This window comes from Megalops cyprinoides, chromosome 16, assembly GCF_013368585.1.
Source record: "Megalops cyprinoides isolate fMegCyp1 chromosome 16, fMegCyp1.pri, whole genome shotgun sequence".
Classification (NCBI taxonomy): domain Eukaryota; kingdom Metazoa; phylum Chordata; class Actinopteri; order Elopiformes; family Megalopidae; genus Megalops; species Megalops cyprinoides.
This window is the reverse complement of record NC_050598.1, coordinates 12432499-12457556: the sequence shown is the minus strand read 5'-3', so window position 1 is coordinate 12457556 and position 25058 is coordinate 12432499. Positions and strand designations below refer to the sequence as shown.

At 45.7% G+C, this 25058-nt stretch overlaps 1 protein-coding gene across 1 annotated transcript in view; it reads right to left on the bottom strand.

The window, feature by feature from the left end:
* Positions 1 to 500: 500 nt before the first annotated feature.
* Positions 501 to 25058, bottom strand: part of ctnna1 (catenin (cadherin-associated protein), alpha 1) — a 118391-nt gene continuing 93833 nt past the window's right edge. The window contains exons 15-18 of the mRNA XM_036549126.1: positions 23694 to 23875; positions 20193 to 20298; positions 7276 to 7410; positions 501 to 1318 (exon numbers count right to left, since the gene is read on the bottom strand). Of these exons, the coding sequence (XP_036405019.1) occupies positions 1028 to 1318; positions 7276 to 7410; positions 20193 to 20298; positions 23694 to 23875 (714 nt within the window). The 3' untranslated portion in view covers positions 501 to 1027. The remainder of the gene's footprint in view (positions 1319 to 7275; positions 7411 to 20192; positions 20299 to 23693; positions 23876 to 25058) is intronic.

Below are 25058 nucleotides of genomic sequence, written 5' to 3'. Positions count from 1 at the left end.
ATGACAGCATCTATATTTTATAATAACAAGAGGCAGAACATTTTATTCCATTTGTTTCTAGATGAGGATGTTCAACAAGGTATACAAATATAAGGTTTGCGACACCTAACATGCCTGTCTGTACTGGACGCAAGCGTGCTAATGTCTGGATTATTTTACCAAAACTGTAATTATGGAGAATTTTCGTTCAACTTATTTTTGTTCTAAGTATAAAAACCTCAAAGATTCGAAAGGAATGAACTCTCAGTGAAAGAATTCACAGCTTAAACTACGAATAAAATCACTTTTAAAAATATCTGAATCCTCATGAGAACATCGTAGCATTACTGGTTCACCAGTCGCAAATTCAAGAAAAAGAACTACTTGCTACAGTTTATTACAGGCACAAAATATACTTTAGAAACGTGGGCTTTGGGCTACAAAAGTTACATAGCTTCACATCAAAACGTACTATAATAACTACATAAAAGGAAATAAGGCAGTTTAGAGTTTGCATATGCCTGGAATCCACTGTTGTGCAAATAACAACAGAATATGGTCTCTACATCAGATAAAGCCTCCCATGAAAGAAAAAAAAAGATAAAATGTTTGAAATACACAAATGAAACATAATGTGAGTAAAAGTCGTGAATAAAAGCAAAAGTAACTTCTTAATTTAAATGAAAATGACAAAAAAAGAGCTGGTCCCCTCCCCCAAAAACTCACTTCCAGTCATAATTCTTAACCTTTTTTTTTTTTTTTTTTTTTTTTACAGGGTGAGCATCCAATAACATTTAAGTGTATTTTTGAAGACTGCACACTATGTCACTGTTTGGGGGGGGAAAAAATAGGACATAAGTTGCATTGCACTGCAAATCAAAAAGACATAATGCCTACTGAGGATGGAGGATGTTTTCAAATGGTTTCTGACAGACGGAAAGGCCTCATCTAAACTTCAAAACAAATATCATTTTCTATGCATATTTCATTCCAGTTAGCGGTTTCTCAGAGTACTGGGGGAGCTGGGGAGAGGACTGCGGGGGCTCGCTCAGATGCTATCCATCGCTTTGAACTCGCTCAGGGCCTGCACGGGGTTGATGTGTTTCTTCTGGGAAGACCGCTTCACCTTGTTGGTCTGACCGTCATCGTGCTTTTCGCGCTTTACCAGAGGCTTCTTCTCGGGGGCCTTCATCTTCCAGGAGATGGCGGGCATGTTGAGGGACTGCATGCCCTGAGACTTCTGGTACTTGGTGGAGGCCACGTAAGATGCTTTCACTGTAGAAACCACCGTGTTCATCAAGTTCTTGGCAGCCTGGATGAGGGACATGGCACTGTCCACCTGGGAAAATGGAGGGGATAGAGAGAGATTTTCATACTGGGCATGGGTTGAGCATGTGCAGATAAAAGCTCTAATCACTCTCTGGTCAGGAGAATCATTTAGTGCCCTTTTTCTTGTTGAAACTCAACTGTCCCTTGTTCGCAAGGGAAACACATAACATTTAGCTTCTGTGGCAAGCCCTGATTACTGACGGAACATCAGATATGAAGACACCACATTAGTTTGTTCCATTATTATTTGTGAATATGTAAAAATGGAGAGTGACAGCCACTAACTGCAGCTCTAATTGAATCTCTATAGTTTAATCGCTGCCACGACCCCACTGACTCATAGTGGTTGTGTCTGAACCTCTGAGTACAGGCAGAGGCCTGCAACAGGGAGAATTCATTTTCTTCTGCTTGCGAGTAAGTATTTATGGAGGAAAACCGCTAAGCAGTTTCGGTCCCTTCATAAGCACTCTGCTTTAAAATACAAAAGAACCAGCGTAAATGACTTTGGGCACAATGAGATTAAAGACAGCAAATCGGCTAATGATACATTTGCACAGAGTACAAAATTGCACTCCTTCAGACAGAATCACTTCATTTCAACCACGGTTAAAAGGAATACTTTCTGAGAACTAAGAAGTCCTTTTTTTTGTGTTAGGACTATCATTTTGAATTTCAGAAGCAAATTAAAGTGCTTACTGCATTTAACTGAAAAAATAACTACATCACAAAATCAATGATGGAAAAAAGGCACAAAAAGGAATCGGTGGAACCAGGGACCAAGTGCAGGAATGAAATGGAAGTGGTCCAGAAACAGAGCCTTGGTGTACTCCAATAGCGAGGATAAACAGCAGAGACACCTCACCAGGAGAGCACAACAAGGCACACTCAGTAAAGAGAGAAACAAGCATGACCAAGTCCAATGATTCCCAGTGCAACAAGAGTAAGAAAAACACTCACAATACATGTATGAGTATGAAAAGAAACGCACAGAATTGTGTGTAACGTGTGCCACCATGCTATTCAGTGCATTTTAACAAAGGGCTAAGACGGGAACTGGGCTATGGCTAACCCTCTAGAACCCATAGTGGCTGTAATAATGAATATCATGACTACCACCACAGGCCCTGACACATTTCAAGTCAGTCAGAGGTAGTCCATGGTTTGTACCATATATAAGTTCCATACATGTATCCACACTAAGATTTGGTATTCCATCAAGGCAGCAGATTTCTGTCACCAAACACAAAAGGAACACAGGAAACAAACCTTTTTTAGCTAATTAGATGAACAATAAGCTACAATGATCCTCTTTCATGCTCACTTTGGGAAGTATTTGTGGAATATATATAAACTTGATATACTACAGAACTGCTCTTCTTTGTAACAAATATGCAACAATACACTTAACTTCGCGTTTACGGTCTAATAAAGTGATCAAAAAACAGGCACTCGCTGGAGAACTTAAGCAATTTTCTTTCAGTTACACTGTAATGGCACAATAAACTGCTTTTATCTGAAATAGGATATTGTTCAATTGTTAAAAAAAAATCATTTGAAGTTTTGAGTATCCCATCACGAAGGTTGATGCAGTCTGTTAATCCTAATAACAGCATTAAACACTTTTACCAATGTTTAAAACTGAAATACACCTTTAAAAGTTCTGTGTGACACTTTATTTAATTTCAATTATGTTATCTAGTTTACAGCAAAACACAGTGGGTGTTATTTTCAACAGTAAAGGATGTGGTCAGATGCACAGGGTTGAGGATTCTCCCCCATATTCATCAGTGCATGTTATGCATTTGAGGGCACTTTCACACCAATTACATTTGGCTACTTCATTCAAATGGAAATGTAGCTCAGGCCGTTTGGAGCTGAAGAAGGAAGTTCGTTTTAATCCACTTCCTGGTGGATTACGTTGCTGTCAGCGACCACTGAAACTTAACTCAGGGCCAACTACTCAAAAAGGGCGCTACTATGGTAGTGATGATATTGCCTTTGCTCCATCTGCCTGTCTCGTGTATTGCTCTTGATTTGTTTCCAATATAACATGACTCGCTGAGTGCCATTTTGCACAGAGCACTTAGGATTGCACCTGGCCAATGACCATGAACAGCAAAGGAACATATACTCAGACCAGCTTTATAGCTTCATCTGACTCACAGTCCTGAGGACACTAACAGTGCCTACATCCTCTCACTACTGTGTGGCAGACTGTCACTGGCTTTGCTGTGTAGTAATTCATATATTGGAACCATCAGGTTTCTCATATTCCAAGACGTACATTTTGATGGCCTTTTTATAAAGGACCCTACAGCAGATGAAACTTTACCGATTGCATTTCCCACAGACAAAAAACTTTTTCTATTGCATCCCCCCTTCTACTGTAGTAACTTGGTCAAATCACCAATTAACACAGGAAAAGCAAGACCTCAGCACTTAGGGTATCCGCATTCTCCATTACCACCTGCAGATTATCCAGGGAACTGCCACCACGGGTATATGGTTAGCAAACTGAGCTCAATTAAAGGTGCTATGAATGTGTAACAGCAAATAAAACAAAACTGAACTGAACCTTTCCATTTCCATGGTCTGAAATGAAGATGAAGAACAACAGAAGAAGATACTTGAAAGCACACATCATAAGGAGAAATAAATATTACAGAAAAGAAGTCTGTGTGAACTAATGCCCTGAAGTACATTTTCTTTTTATAATTTGTGATGAAATCACTGGGTTTGATGGGTTTAGTATGCTCTCCCTTTATTTTTTATATCACAGACCTCCTGCTGACCTGTTCCTCCCCAGCTCTACCAAAAATCTGTCGATTTATGAGATCCCAAGCAGACTCCCTTGATTTAGATTCATTTCAACTGGAATGTGCATTTTTTTTCTACCCTCTCCAGAACATTGAGTTGTCCATAATCAACTCTGCTGTCCTTTCTTGACATCCTTTTTATCCTCCTCAGGCTGGTGTTCACTGATGTCCTTCAGCTTAAAGCAAGCACTCTAAGTAGGGTTACATTAATAAAGCTCGGGAGACCAGGATGGCAAAGGGGGGGGGGGGGGGGAGCATGGAGGAGTGCATGTACACAATGCAGGAAGCAGCAGGGCTAAGGGCTACGGGGAAGATGATACAGGCTGCCTCGCAAAAAGCTCACTTGCCCTAAGCACTACCTCTAAAAATGGCCATGAGTCACACGGTCGAGGATGTCCCAAACGGGCGAGGAACTTTCACTTGGCCTTAATTGGTCCTTTGAACTGGGTGTAGATGTATGTGCGCTTTACGCTGGTTGGATGTCCTCGGATTCCTTCAGTCAGTGTACATTCTTATGCAAAGTCACATGAAGTACAGGCTCAGCTTGTACAACTTCTTTGCTTTGCACACAGCCAAAATGTCCTACATGGCCGGGTGGGGTTATACATGAGGTTACATTAGTGATTTTCATGTGCCATGTAACCCTTTAAATATGCAATGTATATACAGATAAATATAGATATAGATTAAGTGTAAGACTTTAAATACACATGGCTGTATGTCTATATGTGTATTTGCACATGGCTGTATGCCAAAGTGGTTATAACTAAAACGAACCCTGCAGGCTTGACCCCCAGCTGGGAACAATGTCGATGTACCACTTGGTCATAACAGTAAGACGAATGCACATATAGATGCATTATAAGTAAATGTGTTACGATCCTTATTCAAGGATACAACATCAATGCCCACACTGAGAATTAGAAAGCAACAACCTTTGCTGTCATTTTAAGCTGCGACCTTCTAAAGCTTTTAAAGTTAAGTAGAATATTATGAGAACTGTTTCTAAGTGGCTCTCAAGTGGCTCAGTGAGCAAGGCATAGTCTTGAGTTCAGGCTGAGCCCTATGGCCTGGGTTCAAAGCTGCCAACTACATCTGCCTGCATCCTACTGGGGATAGGGGTAGGTGTGTCAGCCACGACTCACTTCCTCACCTCGTCCACTTCACTGTAATACACCGAAGGACTTTCACAGCAAAAAAAACTGTCACATTTGTATGTGTGCTTATCAGAAGAATGCATTTGCCTCACCCCGCACTGCTTCACTAGTGCAGAGCTTGCCTTGGTGAAGTGAGGCCTAATTATCAAGAATAAAAGACCTTTCTAAATAATACTGATGTCTTGTGTATCACTATATTCAGAAGCATGGATATGAAGAAGCACCTTGTGTTAAATGCAAAATTAAAGACTTCTGATAGATATAACCATACAAATGTAAAAAGCTCACTTGCAGGAACCAGACAGTCTCAGAATTCTTTAAAAGATTTACCATGTCACGTGATTACCAAAAAAATTACTGCGCGGGCAGATTGCAGGAAAGTGGAACCATTGACTGTGTTAAAAGCTGGTCTGTAATGCACATCCAACACAAAAAAATAAAGTAAAAAAATTAAAAAATAAAACCCTTTTTTGGAGCTGTCAATCTCCTAATTGGTCATCGGTTTAGTGCAAGGGCTTGAAGCAAATTACAGCACTTCCATGTGCGCCATGGCCTGTGAAGTGCTTACATTACCCAGAATGAGCTGGGCTCGGTTAAGAGGTTGAATTGGAAAGAAAAGCTATCATATGCTGAATACAGAGGCCGACTTATTCAGAGTAACGCTACCTACGGCTCACAGCCTTGTTTTGCACCTTATAAGACCTTGAGCAAGTTGATCTGCAACACAGACTCCTACTCAGTAAATACGCTTTTTTTTATTTTAATCAGAGCTGTTAAAATCACCTAGCCTGGAATTTGGAAAAGGCCAAATTCACAGCCAGGAAATGGCAAATCAGGATGCCTGGCTCTTTGCAGGTGTGTTTTGTGGTTCTTGTCTAGCCCGAGACACAGAAATGCCTTTTTCTGACTCCTCAGTCGTACTGCGTTTTCTTCATGATATTTTCAGCAGGCTGGGCCAAGACATGGACCATCTTGCACCAATATTCGCTTTGTTGATTTTCGCTTTGTGACTCATCCAGGTAAAGGTCAATGCTGCGGCGGTACCTTTCATCGGACTGCGCTCCGAATCGAAACCTGACTAAGTACACAACATTTGATTTCATAAAGTGGCACGCCAAGACGGTGACACTGCAAAGCTCTAATGTAGAGCGACCCGGCGGCTCACACTGCTGGTGCTAGGGTAGCGCCTGAGCCAATGAATCTGCAGGATTTGCAAGATACTGCTCGTTCAGTGAAAGGGGGGGAAAAAAGAGAAAGTTTAATTTCAGAAGCCCAGCAGCGCAGTCTGATGTCCTCAGCGAGCAGGAGTTACAGGGAGGAGCCAAAGTGGAGAGCAGCGGATTCTGATTCTGCGCTCTGAAGAAATGTAACTGGGCGGAAGATCCCATCCTGAGCGCTTTGCCTTCAAACACCTACCTCTGACTCCAGTCTACAAAAAGACTCTCTCCTGCTAGGAAGCCAATTAATAATTTGTAGCACTTGGGGACTCAAATCTCTTAAGCAGTGAGTAGGGGGTGGTGGTGTTGGCAGGGGGTTAGTTGGGGTGGTGAAGTGCTGAATTTTCAAATGAGTCAAATGTTTTTTTTTTCCCCTATTTACAAATGATTTCTTTAAAACTAACAATTCCTGAAGTAAACAATCCCCTGTGGGACTTTGTGTGGAAGAGAGAGCGGCCCCTGCCTCCTTCATGTGTGTCAGTCTCCGGGCAAGAAAGCCTGCCCGTTTCATACACTTCCCACTTTGAAGCTTTCCCAGGGAGCTGTGCCCCTGCCCATACGCGTTTGATGGTGCTGAGATGAACAGTTTCTGCTGCGAATCAATGATTCAGGCCGCTTGTGGGTGACGGCGAGGCGAGAGAAACCCCTAAGCTGGGGCAGGGGGGCCGTTCTGCTTCCCCCCGCATTTTCCAGAGGCGAGAGCTCGGGAGACGGCCTGCCAAGCGGCGGCGTCCCCGCGCGTTTGACGGAGCGAGTGGGGTTGGACGGCGGACTTACCCCAGACACCACCAGTTCTCCACCCAGGTTCTGCACCTCCGCCTTCACTTTGCTGCAGATGTTGAGCTGGTGGCAGTACAGGGCGATGCGCTGAAGGTAGGCCAGCAGGTCCTGCTTGCATGCGGAGTCAGGGCACTGGAAGCAGAGAGAGAGAGAGAGAGAGAGAGAGAGAGAGAGAGGCGCACACATGTTCAGATGCTCTAGGACTCCTCTGCAGCACTTTATCAGCACACAAACAGAATAATTATTCACCCAGAGAGCTCAGGGAGAAAAAAAAAAAATACTGCAATTTCCATCATTCTGAGCAGTAAGCCAAGTGTCGGAGGGTACTGACAAAAGAATGCTCTGGGCTGAAAAGCAGTCAGTGAAAGAATCTCATATATCTATAATTTATACTGGAGGGGGTAAAGAAGGGCGTGTGGTTTTATTCCAAATTCCTGACGTATCTTTATCAAATATTGTGCCTTTTAAAAACAGAGCAGCCATGCATGAAATAACTCTTTAGCAAGAGCATGAAAAATATTCTGCATCTTATTCATTTGTTCCAGGTTCTAATACCGGATGCAAGCTATGCCCACCCAAACGGCCTCAGCACTTCAGAAACTTTTCAGAAACTGAGCAAGGTTCAGTAATGTTACCCTAAGGAGAAGGCGGGGGGGGGGGGGGGGGGGGGCGTCTTTTTTATCCCATGACACGCTGAAGGGCTCGGCTTACAGTGCGCTATTCAGATGCAATTTCCCTTCCCTGTGAAGTTCAAGAGGCATCGGAGAGTAGGTAGTGCATTCTGGGAAAAAGGTCACATGCTAACAGACCTCCCGTTGTAGTCTGCATCCCACACGTCTGACTCACCACGTCCAAAGCTCACTCATGAAAACATCGTCAAGACCGCATCAGTAAAGGCAATTCACAATTCCTTGAGATATTCCAGAAGGCTTTCATATTAACTCGCAGTTTTATTTCTTCATTGTTGTAGTGCATAACCAGCACACTAAAAAGGATTTTGAAATGATTCAAACTTTTGCTGTTCCTCTCCAGGAGAGAGACCAGGTTTCGACGAGGCTTCACTAAGAAAACAAAACAAGACAAAAAAAGAATAACCAAAATAAAATAGAATAAAAAAAAAAAAAAAAGATCTTTTAAAATCAATACTCACGGATGTGCTGCTCTGTCAAATAATCCTGAAATCCCACAACGGCCTCCTTTCACATTTTCGCCAAACAAGCTCTCTGCCCACAGCTCTGTTATTGCCTATCATTACTGCTGGGAACAGCTGATTGGAGGAAGCGCTGGAGACCTCGTACACCTGGCTGTCAGTGCGCGGCGGTGCAGGCTTCTGCAGTGCTTTTAAACCCGCCTCTGACAGACTGCTGATTGTCTGCTGGGGGAGATGAAAGGAGCGCTCTTCACGTCAGTGCTGGGACCGTGCCGGAGCAGTGATGAGAGGTCTGACACAGGGCATCTTTAATGCCCTTTGTTAAAACGCCGGGCTCTGATCCCCCTCCCTCCTGCTATCTAGACTTGGCGCATCCTTCATACGGGCACGCCACGGTCTTGTTTGTTCTGGGACTTTGCACTTCGGGCATTTTGTTTTTAAATCACTTACAGCAATCTAAGCATCTACACTCCATATTCCTTGCGATTATCATTATCATTTTATTCTTCATGCTGTTCCTTTATGAAGGATGAGATACCAGTGCACCGTACTGGATTCAAACCTGTAATCTCTCTTGTGAGCCTACTCATTCTGCTACTTCAGACCACTGTCACATACAAAGATGCAAACAGTTGGACTACTGCCGTGCTATAGCAAGAGACAAACCAACCCAAACGCCTTACTACTGCCACGCTATAGTAAGAGACAAACCAACCCAAACGCCTTACTACTGCCACGCTATAGTAAGAGACAAACCAACCCAAACGCCTTACATTGCTGCAAAACCATACTAAATATCACAGCAGCACAAAGACCACAGTTGTATGTTGTTCTGGCACTGACACAGGACAGCAACTGCGATTTCGTTGTACTGCACAATGACATTAAAGCTCTCTTATGTTATCCTCATATATTGCGGATGCATGCATTTGCTTTGATTCTCATGCGTCTGGCAGTGACACAAATTTGGTGTGTGACTGTGTGTGATGGGGGGTGGGGGGTGGTGACACTGGGCTTGGAAGGCTACATGTAAGGACTGCTATCCTGCCCCACCCCATGGCACTCGCACCCAAGCACCACGCTAAAACGCTCCAGTGTCTCCTGCTGGCCTGTGTGTAGGAGGAAACGCACAGATATGCATACTGTACCCTCTCCTACTCACAAGGGCAGCACCTGCACATTCCCTGCTCATTCACATTTCAGTCCATTACTACGCTGGCGATTAATCCAGACCACCAAATTCTATTAATCACCGTCCTGTCTCTCTCTCAGCCCCCCCCAACCTCCCTCTCAAACCCCAGCAACTCTGTGCTCTCCCTTCTCTCTCCACATCCCTCCTTCAGTCTCCCCCCCCCCCTTCTCCTTCCCCGTTCTTCTCTCCGCACCCCTCCTTCCCTCGCTCCCCCTCTCCATACTGATTGCGCTCTCCTTCTCTGTCTCCGCCCCCCCCCCCTGCGTGCAGCGGCGGAAGACGGACATACAGCAGAAGCATCACGTGGCGGAGGGGAGAGAAAAGAGAGAGGGCGGGATGGTGGCGCTACAGAGCAGAGCGGCACTAAAATTAAACACGCCGGGAATACTAATGATGCCCCTCTAGTTATCTCTGCTCTTTTTTTTTTCCTTTCGGACGGCTGAAATTAAACCTTTCCGAGGCTCCGTTCCTGAGTGCGCATTCATCCGACGGCGCTGTGGCACTCTCAGCGAGAGTTCTGCTCGAAACACCGACACTCAGAGCGAGGATGCATCTACTGCACAATACAGGAAAACACAGCTTATTTATTCCTTTCTGATTGAAAGAAAAAAAAAAAGAATGAACAAAGGATTCATTCCATCATCAGGCTCTTTCAGGCGTAACCATAGAAATTGTGTGGAACTGAAAGGGGTTTCGTTGTGGATGTACCCAGGTAGCAGTGGCAAGGGCACAGCGGTGTGTTTGCTGGAAGAGGGGGGTCAACACTCAGACCATTCATTTTAGGAATATAGTAATGAGCTATTCTTCTCTCTGGGCAAAACGGACGGCAAGAGACTGAGAATCGGCAACAAAAAATCCATAGCAAACAGTGGCCCTGCAGAAAACCAGAAGTAACAGCTGTACAGAACATTCATTTGCTTCACCTTTATGCATAACAGTAATAGAAAAGAGACTGTTTAGCACAAACATTTTACAAACATCCTTAACATAAACAAAGCATGCCCAGCACCAGATGTATCCGCTTAACTTACTGCATCTTAATACTACTCAAGATAAGAGTAATCATTAATAATAAAAACCATCTGCAGAAACTTGGAACCCGCTCCAACTATACATAAGCTACTCAAAGCAGAAATGCTTTTTTGTTTTTTTTTTTTTTCTTGAAGAAAAAACTCCCATGACATGAGTTGGTGGGGGAGAAAACATGGAGCAGGTGGGAACATGGAGGAAAAGGCTTTCGTTACCCAGCTAGGGGGGGAGGAGGATGGGGGGGGCTGATCAGTGAATAACAAAGAGGAAATTTCACATCACAGTGTTAAAATGTTCTGCTATAAAAAAGTAAGGTCAGGCCACATCAGTGAAAATGTCATCTCCTCTCCCGCTTTCCCTTTTTCAAATGGGCGAGAGCGGCAGCTCGGCGCTGCCGCGGCGGCCGGTGTTTGACCTTTCGGGACACATTATGGAATGGAAAATGCTAATTTCCAATATTTACTGACACTACAGTGTTACTTTGATGGTTTTTTTTTCTTCATTTTCTAAAACAAAACATGTTGCTTCACAGAATATTCCTTCCACTGTTCAGTCTGGTCAATTGCACTGTAGGGCCTCGTAAAGGTGTGTGTGTGTGTGTGTTTAGCTCTGTGGTTGTGATAAGGGATAAGATTGAGGCCTAAGGAATCCTTAAGCAAAAGACAGCCTCAGGAACCTATGACATCTGTATAGCTCTTTATACAATTTAGTCTAAAGGTATTGCGGGACGCCAAATGAATCACAACGCCCCACCACATTGGAAATACTCACTATGAGACAGCCTTAGCTGGATGGGCAGATACCTATCAGTATGAAATTTTAGAAACTGCCATCTAAATATTGAATGAATCCAATTCAACAAGCTGTAAGCAGGGTACCACTAGAGCATGGAAGCTAGCACAATTTATATATGCATTTAAAATGTGAAGTTGTGGCATGAATGTATAACAGACAGGTGCATATTCGTTATATTAACTGGAGAACTGTAGATGCATGGGAAATGAGACACTTGTAACTGAAAGATGACGTCTATGTGGAGTCTGTGACCTTTATTTTCAGCCTTTTAATTTGAAAGTAAATAGGGTTCTTGGAACCAGTGGGGAGAACATGTACCTTAGAGTACCAGAAAATACCATTTGTTTCAAGTTCCACAAAAAATCCAAACACAATTTCCTACGTTTGAAATCAGAAACCGCTTGTGACAGAACAATCATGGAACAACCCAAAAAACATTATTCCCTTTCAGGTATTGTCAGTGAGACAAAAAAAAAGTCAGCCAACATAAAGACTCAACAGTTGACTTTGCAGGCAGCTATTTATCTGTACATTGTCTGAGGAACTGAAGCTTAAAAAGACATCTCTTTTCTCTTTTACACAAAGTCTCAAAAGCAAACCTTAAAACACAAGGAGGAAAACTGGACATCAGAAAACACACCACACACCTTTTCTGAAAATCCAGGATATGCCAGCAAATTCCATTCTGGCTGAGACAATGATACTCAATTTGGACACATTAGACGCATTCTGGCCAGTGAGCCTCAGAAATATTTTTGATTGCCACCTCTGATGCATTTCCGAGGTCAGTGCCAAAATTTCTGCGCATCCCTCTGAACACTGAGCCTGGCCTGTCGACAGACGGAATGTTCCTAGTGCTGCTGGCACTTTATAAATTCACCTCATTTTCACCATGTAATCCCTGAAGCATTTTCACAACAGTCCTCCGCATACTGTTGGTGCAAATGTGGAATTACTCTAGCTGATTGCCAGAGCCCAGGGTGTTCCGGGCAAGACGAGAGATAAACATGTCACCTCCGCTGGCTACAGCTGTCAGATCATCATGTCCGATTTGTTTCCGAGCCCAAATCACAATAATCTGTCACAAGATGGAAGACAGTCACTTTAGGGTACGGTGAACATAGCTATAAATACATATAAAACGCCAGTATAATACAGTGGTTATCTACACTGGCGCAGATTATATCCATCAGACGCAGCGGGAAACCCTTAAAATTACATAGTCTTTATGCAATACAGCACAGGGAATATACGGAAACGTTAAAATGCTCACGTGTCCTGCCTCTGCGGACAAAGGAACAGATTCGAAGCCCTTGGCAGACACCAGCTAGCGTGCATCAAACCAAGCAGAGTTTATAGACAACTGAAATACTTATGGGGATAACCATGGCCAATACAAAATACACCCGCTCCACTGAAACCGGAAAGGTTATTTTGTTCTATCTAATAACGTGGCAGACAGCCTGAAATGATGGCATACAACAGCCAAGCTGCAGATTTGTAGTACGCCGTTGTGTGCTGGCCGCTCTGATGCTCTGACCTGGTGTGGCCTAAAGAACTCCTGTACCGCATACCGAGACCACCACTGTACCCCGACTTATTAGCAGGCCTTACAAACTGTGCTCACAATGGGGCCTTTGTACTAAGGACCTGACAAGAGAAAAGCATCAAAAACTAAAAGTGATTCCCACTGTCACTCCTCTTGCTCTTGTTTTCCCCATCACAGTGACTGATCGGCGTCTCGATGGAGGGCCCTCTGATGATTATTATTTCATTTGTCTCACATCTTAAATCTTGTTCAATTTAAACTTCTGAATATTTACAATGCACCAGGGCCCTACTGAGCATCTCTGAGACTCTGAGAATTTTTTTTGCCATGTTCTTTCAAACATGCAACTGGCGGCTGATATGAGTAGGATCCTTGATTTTGAACATATTTGAACAGGCGAGCTGAGAGAACCTACCCTATTTATACAGTTTTCCCCTTTCTAAATGCCTCGATAGATTTTGGCTGCTTGACATCACTCACACAACCACACAGCACAATTTCATGTGGCCTCCACACCCGTAACTGCATCATGTCTTAAGGCAGGCATCTCCTCTGTCAGTCAATTAATGCCTCAACAGAATCAGTTTTTCTAAAAATTCTATTTCCACCGCGGCTGCAGAGAGATGAACTGGGCCATGTGAGTGCATTCAATGCTTTCCGAAAAGCGGTCTCAGGTTCAGTAGAGCGTACTACCACAAAGCTTGTGAAGGGGTTCTTACCTGCTTGTTGTTAGCCAATTTAAAGTACAGTCAAAGCCTCTTAGTGTGTTAAATTATGTACATGACTAAAAATATAGTGAAGCCTTCATTAACAACAACAAACCTAGACTCCCTTGAACCTAGACAGCCTTGAACTGACAGAGCAGTTTCAGAGTTTCCCTTGGTTGCACAGTACTCACACTTTTGAGTTCTCATCATAGTTGAGAAAATTCCAATCAGACTTTCACCCTAGGTACAGTATAAAATCTGCCTTCTACCGGCTGTAAATAATATACTCCTTGTAGAAGCCTGGCTGCTTTTCTGCACCAAGGAGTCCTTCACTTCAAAGCTGCTTAAGACACCACTGATCATAAAATTCTCCTGAATCAACTGAAAAAATGCACATAATCTTCACTGGGGATGTTTTGGTGCTTTTATGAAATCAGGCAGACTTTTTGCAAACTTCAGATGTTCCCCCTTTTCTATCAGGGGCGAAATGAGGAGTCCCGCAAGGTTTGGTTCTTGGACCCCTGCTTCCTCTGCATAAGCACAACTTCTTGGAGATTTAAATCCGTTACAAATTGCAAAGGGGTTTGCCGAGGGAAAATTAAATCATGATGACAGCGTGTGTGAAGCAAGAAGGCGATGATGCAAACAGACAGGCTGGTGTTAAGCAGGATGGATGAGGATGAATAACAAGTGTGGGGAACAGAGTGAGGGAATCCAACAACTGGTGCAAAACAGCATCATGCCCCTTCTCAGTCTCGCCAATTCTGGCAAATGTAAGCTTCAAATCACATTTCCAGATCATTGTGAAGGCTGATGAAAGCTCTCACAAGGTGCCACACGGATTTCTCTTCAAATGCTAGGTCAGGTGCCAGGGACAAAAATCAGAAGCTCCGTGTTAAGTAAACCTTTTGTTAAAATCCACACGCTCTTCGCTCCTATCTCACCTCCTCATCTATCTGACCCAAATATCCACTCTGTTGTCCTTTAGTGCCATGACCAATTTGGTCTCCTAGCAAAGAATCGGCATATAAATTCATGAATATGGGCCGAGCTGTTCCATTATTTAAATCATGTATTGACTCAGGCGGTGGTTTTGATACAGGAACCCATGGCTGGCACTCAGTATTTTAACTGCAAAGTTTTAACAGTGATGCGGGAACAGGGGCTCCTGTCACACCAAGTGCATTATCTTACATCTCAAAACAGTTTAGTAGAATAATTCAAACACATCCATAAATAATTCAATAATAAAAATAAAATACACAAACACGTGTATGTATATCTACTTGAAAACCACAGGCACTGCAAGGAGCAGGCTGCCAGATCGACTGGCATACCATCAAGAAAAGAGTAGAAGCTTGAGGGGAGAGGGGGGCTGGCAGTTTAGTTTACATTGCAGATAACTAACTTACAGTCTAAAGCTCTCCTCAATAAGCATAACTGTAGCTTTAGTTCAAACTTGCAGAACGAAATGATGCATTTCCTATGGGGAAACTTGAGGACTGTTTGTTTCTCTCATGTTAAGATGTGGAAAATATTAAGTGCATGCTGGGAATGTGCACATTTCCTGTACTCCCTGAATTACATGCCAACTATTTACTCCATATAAATGAATAATTAATTATATACAAGCCAAGCCCAATGCCGGTTATGGTATGGGACTTGTCTAAGAGCCAGCCCTGCTAAGCATTTGGAGGAAAAAATTCCCTAATCCAATGTTTGAAGCTCTGAATATTTACACTTTAAAGACCTGGCTATGTGCTGGAGGCTGAGGACAGACCACTGACATTAACATGTCCTGAGCATATATACATATGCGAATGATTAACAGCTGTGCGTACAAGCTTGATACTATAATTTTTACATCATCGTGCTGGCTCGCCAATGAGCAAGAGGACTAACGGTGAAAGTTTGCTAACTGTTCATTTCACCCGACAGTCCAGTGTCAGTGAAAGACGGCTTATGTGACAAACACTGACTAATCAGCCTAGCTCCTGACCAATGTGACACTGATTGTGACAAGTGGGTACAATACATCATTGGCGTCCACATGTGCGCTTCATGGCCATCGTGTGCTCTTACTTGTTGAGTGTCCTCCACACCAACAGATAATTGCAGTCGATTGTCTTCCACATGGCCTATATTGCGGTCACACCACTTTCTCCCTGCTGTGTAACCACCCAACTTGATTTGGCTTCTGTTGTGTCACCTGGCGATTTGTATCCAACCAGGGTAAAAATACGTCAACACACTCTCTGACAATTGTGCCCAACATAAACAGACTGCCAAAGGCAAGAGATTAGGGAGACCTGTTACATATGGGGTGTTGGAGACTGAGGCAATAAACTCACCACTGCAAATGATGGTTTCGCAGCATTTCTGTTCATATTAACCAGCCCTGATGTAGGGCGGTCCTTATCCACTTGCTAAAAATGTGACCACAGATGCTGCCTCCAAGACTGTGACATGGCGTTATTTGTACTCGCTTACAAGCTGTCCATCAACGCCCACTGGATGAATATTAAATAGGTGCCAGGGCTTCCTAGGGAAGCGTTCTTTTTTAGTTTGGCCAAATGTCATGTCATATTTCTTAGCCAATTTTGCGCCTTTATGTGTGTGAGAGTGCGTATGTGTGTATGCCTGCGTGTTTGTCTGTGTTTTTGTTACAACTTATACCACATCACAAATAACAAGCGCTTGACGGAGAAGAGAAGCACAGCTTTGCCTTTCTGTGCTAGCATGTTGTAAGAGTTCAGGAAGGATGAAAAACAGGAAGGATGGCTTGCATCGTGACATGCTGCTGTATTCCCGCCCACCCTCACGGGCTGCGGAAACAGATACCGTTGATAAACCAATGAAAAACAATCAATTACAGGAAACACAGACTAGTCCATAAATGCATTTACCATAAGATGGCTGGATTTATAAGCACTCGCAAATCTAATTGGATACCTAGGCAATCTTAGGAAACGAGCAATTTCCAGACTGATGTAATTGATCACGCGCATGCGCTCACGCAGACAGACGCACACTCAGACACAGGCACACACTCGTGCACACACACATGCACACGCACTCGCATCAAGGAACTGTGCAATGCCGGTGCATTAGGTCCTACAAGGATTGCTCACTGGCTGCTGTTGATGGTACAGCTGTGAGCTTTAATTGAAATTAAAGCATGGCTAAATGGAGTTCACATTAGATTGTCTTATTTTATGCAGGGTTAGGAAGGGAATGAATAATGAATGTTAAACTTCCTATAAATGGATGATTAGCGTTTAAAAACCCCAACTTGGAGACTTGACGCCGGCGTGCAGACTCTTGGCGACTCAAAATGCGCCGTTCCAGTTCTACATGGGTGGGGATTGAGGGAATCTTATCCGCCGCTAATCGCGTCCCATTTTAAAGCTTCACTTAACAACACTGTAACAACAATGGCGACGCCGTTAAACGCACATGATTACAGGCGCGGCGTGCATTAGAGTGTATGCATATTTAGATGCGCAATCATTATAATGGCATCCCGGAGCAATCGCAGGGAGACAAACGAATGATCACAGTCCGCATGAATCAGTGTTTAATCTGCGGCCGGCCGGTGGGACGGGGTGATGGGACCGGGAGGGCGGGCTCCTGACTCGATGTCGAACTGCTGAGCTGAGAATTTGTGGGATCGCTCCTTGATTTTGCTCCTCGCCCCGGGCGCGGGGTGGGGGGGGGGGGGGGGGGGGGGTAGGGGGCTGAAATTTACAGCCGCCTCGCTGTAAAGCGGACAGGTCCCGGGCCGGGATTAGACCCAGACCATCGCCGGCTCCCATGGATGGCCCATAAATCTGAGCTGATTGAATGCAAATTGGAACAGTACACTCTCTGCATGTCGGTATACATCACGGGGCTAAAGCGCGTGTGCCAAATGCGCCGGCCGTTCCCCCCTTTCCGCTCATTTTCTGCATGTGTAAGTCTCACGTGGTTCTTTTTTTTTCCCTCCCTCCTGCTTTTGTTTTAGTGCGTGTGGGGGGGGGAGATTTATGGGCCGCACGGTGGGTCCACACATTTACATTATAAATCTCAATTACACGACATTATTTGTATACCGCCCGGCTCAGATGGAACTCTTATACAGCGCCCTGCAGGGGCTGGCTATAAATTCTTAATAAACTGCAGTGCAGACCTTTGTGTGGTACTGACCTACATCCAGCAACTCATCCTTTTTCGGCGCAGCAACACTTATTTCTTTAAAGTTTAATAGGGCTCTGTTACACATATTTAACAGATTTTAAACACCCGCGCCCCCCCCCCCCAAAAACGCAACTCTGCCGGAACCCCTTCGCCCCAAAAACAACAAATTCGACAAAGCGTACATCGTGTTCCTGTGTACAACAGGCCCGCGACCCTTGGCCGGCGCGTTTCAAACGAACGGGGAGTCAAAACAAAACAAACGCCGCCGCCCGCCGCCTGCGGTCCTCTCCGCCGCGCGCTAACGGGGCAGTTCTGACGAATCGTTTCGGGCTCCACGCGATGCGGGCGGCGGGGAGGGGCGGGTGTGTCAGGGGCTCTGGCGCCGTGACTTTCGTGAACCTCGCTGCTGGAGGCTCGGGTTTCCTGGAGCAGGCGAGAGCCGGTCTAAAAATAAACGCGCGTAAATAAATTAAAAAGCTGCCACCCGGTAATTAAGCAGCTAATTAAGGACGGATCACTCTTTTAATGGATTCGGGTCCCCTGATCCCTCCCCCCTTACCCCCCATACCCCCCCCCCGTAGTGAAACCATGGTCAATTAATATAATTCAGAGTCCTTGGAGTCCGGTCTGAGACGGGCTGAGCCTCGGGGACAGTGCACCTGTTCACAGGCTGCAGGGACTGCCGCTACTGGCACAGCCCTGGCAGCCCACAGCCAAACCTTTTATTTATTAATATACTTATGAGTGCTTCCTCCCAACCCCTGCCGTGCGTACATGCATACACACACACGCAAACATACACGCAAAGCACACACGCACGAACATACGCACAAATGGACACCCGCACACACAGACACACACATACACATACACACATACACACACACACACACACACAAACACACACACACACAAACACACACACACACAAACACACACACAAACACAAACACAAACACACACACAAACACACACACAAACACACACACAAACACACACACACACACACACACACACACACACACACACAGCATCCATCTGTTTTTCTTCAGGGGTGACCGTTTTATTCATTACAAAGGGTACGCAGCTTCGCAGCACGGCATGGTTGTTGTGGAATCTTTTTTTGGTATTCCGGTCCCATTGGACCAGAGAAGGTAATGTTACCACTATAAAGTTACTGAGCTGGTGGAGAATGAGTCAGATTCATGGAGGATGAAAGCAGCATGTAAATGAAATATCAAGAGGCGCTGCACATCACGTGCTCTTATTATGCAGAGATCCATGTGCGATTATTATTTTTTTTTAATTCGTACCACAAAAGTCCAGCTTAACTGGAAGTAACACATACCGTGTGGATAAGGGTACTCAGCTGTGTATTTGCCCCTCAGCTCCAGTAAAGGGCAATATAACAACCCAGCAGATAATTTTACCAAGTCTGATACAGGTTTTAAATATCTCATGTAACCTCAAGCATCACAAGGCTACAGCATTCCACATTCTGAATGCATGCCATGTTTTGGTAGTAAAAATACAATACAATTCACACATAACTGACACAGACATATCTACACAACATGTTCTTGACCGGTTATCTGTACATTTGCCATGACAACTGGTATTGTTCAAAACAAATGCAATAAAGGCAATAACGTGCTTATTGCGCTTGACAAACTGACATTAGGATGAAAAAGATCTGACGCAAATTACGTTCTTTGTAATGATGTTTTCTGACACTCAGCATACAGGTCTCAGGAGGGGTGCTGAACGCCACAATACTCTGAAATTAACCCACTTCTTTCTAAGCATGCCTTTGAAGAAACAGGAAACATGGGAGCGAATTTGCCAGCGCTGAAAGTGCAGATGATCACAGTGTTAACTTTCCAGCTGTGCTCCAGAGAGGGTACTCGCACGGCGCTGCTGGCGGCGAAGCCGCGATATCGCTGGCGGCGCGGACACCTTTCCTCAACTACACGGAGCGAGGAGGTAATTATGCAAAGTGCTGATAGCCTACTTCTTCCTCATCGAGTGGCGGGGAACAAGGGGCAGAAAAATCCGCCGCCTGACAACTCGAAGCGCTTACGCCAGTCGGCAGATGTCACTCCGGTGAAGGCGAACATCAAGTCTTCCTTGGCAAATCAAACACCGCTTTTCTCCACGTAAAGGTTAAGTGCTGAGGTAATTAGGAACGTATTACTCCACACGACAGTCGTCGCTAAGTGGTCACCATGTGCTTGTACCCTTATCCCCCCACCCCACCCCCCCCCCTCCCTGACGCTGGTTGATGGAAACGCCTGTAGCAGGGATGGCGGGACTCACCTGGTCAGCGATGGTGCGGCCCAGCTTGTCCATTCTCGAACCGGCCTCTGCGATCTTCTTTGCCGCGCTGATCACATCAGATGTGTTCTTCAGAGGTCCTTTGCCCCTGGGGTAAGCAGAACATCACAGGGGGATGAGATTAATGTACTGTATTTGTATGAAAATATCCCATTATTATAAAAAAAAAAAAAAAAAAGTCTCGGTACTGTTAAGCCCTGCTATGTTTAAGAACTGTCTGCCATTAGCAACAAGCCTGCCTAATCATTCTGGCTTTATTTGGAAAAACAGGACAGAGTGCATCGTGGGACAGGTCACAGGAGACGTCGGATGGCTGTGACCGTCCACAGAGAGCCTGCCTCCTCATTCATAATCGCGGCACGTCATTTACCGAGGCCATTACTACAAACTCGGCGGAGAGTAATTTCACCCCCATTGGATGCAGTGATTTAAATTCCCGGCCAATTAAGATCTCCTCTCAGGCCAAAGCACAGGCTGACGCTCTCTGCCTCTGTTAAGCGTCTGATCTGTGGAAGAGAGACCTCGACGAGCACGCTGCTAACAGGATGATGCGGGCACATGGCAGAGAGTACCCCCCCCCCTCCCTACCCCCAACCGCCCCGCCCCCCTCCCAGCTGTCTGGCCATTTCCGGAGGTTAGTGCTGTCCCCCTCGATGCAGAAAAACAGAAAAAAAAGGTTCTGGCCTATCCCAACCCCTCCAGCCAAAGCTGGGCAGCCCTGCGCCAATTCTCTGTCGCCACAAGGGACTCCTGGCAAGTGGCACAACCTGGATTCAAAGCTGTTCTCTCCAGCACGAACAGAGCTATCCAACCCACAACAGATGGAATTCTCTGTCCCTTACCCCAACCCAAACCCTCTCTCTGTTTCCCCTCCCCCCCACCTCTTGCTTCGCCTCACTCAAACCAAGCCATTGGCATGGCAGGTTAAAACTAGTGCTGCCATATCAAGCACAGAACACAGAGCAGAATAAATGTCACTTATTTCATAGTCTTACAAATTATGATACTTCCAAGAATATGATGTGCATATATGTTAATAAAACACATAACATGCGTATATTAAAATATGTATTAAAATACGTAAAAAGGTATATTAAGCTTTGGTAATATTCTTGGAATAATAGTATTCTCACTTCAGAGTAATCATGTTTTCTTCCTTCCCATGTCTTTGCATTCACAATCCTTTGACAGAGTGGTGACACCACGGCATTGAGGGTGCAAGGTGAAAGCCGGGGTGTCCCATGCTGGAGCTGACTCCACAACAGCGGTCCGAGGAACACACACGGGTGCTTTACTAAGACCCAACCTGACAACGGGGTTCTCTGGACCACCCCGGCATTGCTGCCCCTGACCCAGAACCCTGAACCCCACCGCCTCAACCTACAGCTGTGACAGGCAGGCTCATGAATTCCCACCCTCCTCACAGGTACCTGTGAAGTGAGAGGACGGTGATATCATTAACTCACAGGTAATTACTGTGTGCGCTCGGGCAGGCCTCGGGAGGGCACCCCACCCCCTCAACCCCCCCCCCACCCCCGCCACAGACCCAAGGTGACTGCTCGCAGTGACTTCTGAGGGGGAGGGGGGGGCTTTTCGCCCAGATCTGCATGGCCGAGAGCAGGGCTGTCAGGAACGGTGGCGGATTTACCGGGTGGCGTGCACTTCAGATGAGGGACCACAGCATGCGCGGACAGGTGGTGGCGAGAATATGTCCCACGCGTCCGGGCGGCGCATGCCTTATTCATGAGCGCCGCAGACGTGTGCAACGCCGCTGAGAGGATCCGCTCTCGTTACGAAGTCCAGAATCTGCCTTTACCGCCTTAACCTTCATGGGCTTGAGCTCACATTCAAGGTTGAGGGGGTGCAATTTGGGGCGTGGAATGTATGAAATTGCCTTGACCGGCTCAGTCGTCCCCTCCCACTCGGCGCTCTACACCTGCCAACTCCGTCTCATTACTTATTAAAAAACCCAACGCGCGAAGATGACAAAAGGCATTTATGATGGGCGAAGACCAATTTCGCTCCTCCAAATTGGATTTATGCCAGTGATGAGAACCGGAGGCAATCGACTAAATAAATAAGTTAAAACCTGGGCAAACTTTCTGGAAAACGTGTTCATTATTTGAGAACGACACAGTGCCCTCTGGAACAGTTCTGGTGGGGTTTGCTCGCACATGTCTACATGAAAAGCATGGTGTCATCCCAACAGCATTCCGCGGATATTTTCAGAATGACTGCTTTCTGTCTGTCGCCGCGGAACCTACAAAGGAAAAGGCGTCATATATATATACTCACTTGCTGATATGCATTTTAATTAAAACATGTCCATATTCTCCCGTGTTGGCTTTGAGAGCCAGGCTTATTTGCATATATCTGCATGGCATTAGCATGCGGCACAATGGGTCTAGGAGAAAGCTGCTTTGCAATTATTTTCCCTTGATCCTTGGGGGGGGGGGGGGGGGGGGGGGGGGGACACGGACGACGCCGTGAGCCCGTGGGATTGGACGGTTGGGGACTGCATCAGGCAGGGTCACCTGCAGCCCCCCTGACGTCCCTGATGCTGTGATGTACTGCCTGGGATGCGGTCCAAAGTGTAAGAAAGAGCAGGTTTTATGAAAAAGGTATGACTGTACCGATGTTACCCAGGGAGGGAGGCCTTGCCACAGAGCCTCCCTCCCCTGCCCTCTCTGTTCTGCAGCATTAACTTGAGAAGCAGAGACACGGGCAGACCGTACAGGGGTGGGGGCACCTGCCGGTCATCCAGGTGGCTCACCCTGCCATGACCCCTATTTCCTGTCACATCCGAAACAGGCCGCTCTTGATTCCGCCGGCTAAAAAGACCCCGCTACCTTTCTGTTTCTGCTGATGAATGATGCACTGCTTTTCATCAGCGTTTTTAGCTGGATAATGTCACGAGAAAACCCCAGCTCCGAAGCCAGAGCGCTGTATGGGACTCCCCGAGCTAACATGAAGAGGAGGGTGAGGAAGAAGGGCACGTGACTGCTACAGCACCTCCATATCCGTCCACGATACAGCACCTCCACGCCTGTACGTCACGCGCATTTTCACACTTCTGGGAAAAAGCCATCAAGCGCATATACGTGACGTCTTTCCCTTTGCAGGTTCCACGCTGCCCTCTACTTCTGCTAGAAAAATTCTATAAATAAAGACCACAGCTAAACAGGGTACAAGCAGGTTGGGAGGCAGAATTATGCAAATGTTGGACGAACAAAAAAAAAAAGAAAAAAAACCCTGACATTTGAAAAGGCTTGTATGTGCATTTTTTCCACCCTGCCTGCCCCTGACTTCCAGGCGATGGCAGATGCAGAGACACCGCGGTTCAGCACTCTGCTGCTGTTATACAACTTTCCTACAGATGTGCGCCGAGCAAGAGAGCGCGAGACGCGGAGAAGGCGCCCGCGCGCCAGCCAGCCGTGCGGGGGGGGGCGGGACTCGGCAGAGGGCGTGACGGTGGCGGCTCACCTGGTGAAGTCGGTCATCTCCATCATGATCATGCACATCTGCTTGGCCAGCACGATGATGTCGTTGCCGCTGTCGTCCCACTTGGACACCTCGGCGTCCAGCTTGCTCTTCTCCTCCTGGAAGCTGGCCACCTGCTCGGCGATCTTGGCCTTTTGCTCCTGGGGAAGCTGAGCCATGATGGCCTGGGGGGGAGGGGGAGGAGATCTTGGATCAGGGAGGAGTCGGCCTGTCAACGCCACGCCCACACACCCGCACACCCCCCCCCAGCGTGCCCTTCCGTTCTAACGCGAAACATTTACTGGACAAATTCCATCTGACTGTACGCATTTATCTTTCGCTGCAATTGGCCCTGAAAAAGGACATCTGCTAAATTATGACAAGAGCACTGAAAAATGATAAAACCACCACGCCGTGGCACTCTACAGCTCCAAAGGCAGCCCTGCCCCAGCAGACACACACACACACGCACGCACGCACGCACGCACGCACGCTCATTTTACTCATTGCCTCAGGTACTGCGAAGATCAATACAACTGGCCCTTCATTTTTAATTTCTTATTATCCTCTGCATTGTATCTATCACTTAAAAACAAATAAATAAGTACATCTCCCCAAAGAAAAACATCATGGAGAACATTCCTTATTGACTAGCTTTTGACTGGGCTTAATTTATTAAAAGCAAGATATCTGCCTGAGTGAAACTTAATTTAAATACATCTGGGGCTACTTTCTGCCAAAAACCGACTAACAAGGATGGCCTTTGGAGTCTCCCTGGAAGCTAAGTTACCCTCTGTTTGCAGAAACAAAGATCTCACGGACAGGCTATTCAAACGCCTCGTAGTGCTGCTCCGCCACCCTGTGACCCGCTCTGCCGAGGCACAAACAATCTGCAAAAACACCCTGACCCGGTGACACCGAAGGGTCGGTCCATGCTCCGCGCTGCATCCTCTCCTTTCAATAGAAACATCACACGCGCCGGGTGGGTGGAGACTGACGTTCGTGGCCTGAGGCTTGCTTTGCCGTACTATCATGGACACTTGATTCATGTCGTTTATTTAAAATAGGCCTCAATAAAAAAAAAAAAAAAAAAAACTGCAAATACTTCTGCCAAATTTTGGTGAATAAGATTTTTTTTTGAACAGAAGCAGTCATATTCATTCATGTTAATTTAGTACTGCGTCTGTGTGATAACAAGCGGCATCCCAACATCCCGTGCTTAACAAACATGTAGCATATGAATGAAAGGGGACTCTTTAATATTCCGTTCATCATACAGCCATGCATTTTGTAAAACACAGGTCCTCAGTGGCATGCACTAGAAATGTATAAGGGAAACCATTCTGTCTCAAATACATTAAACCCGAG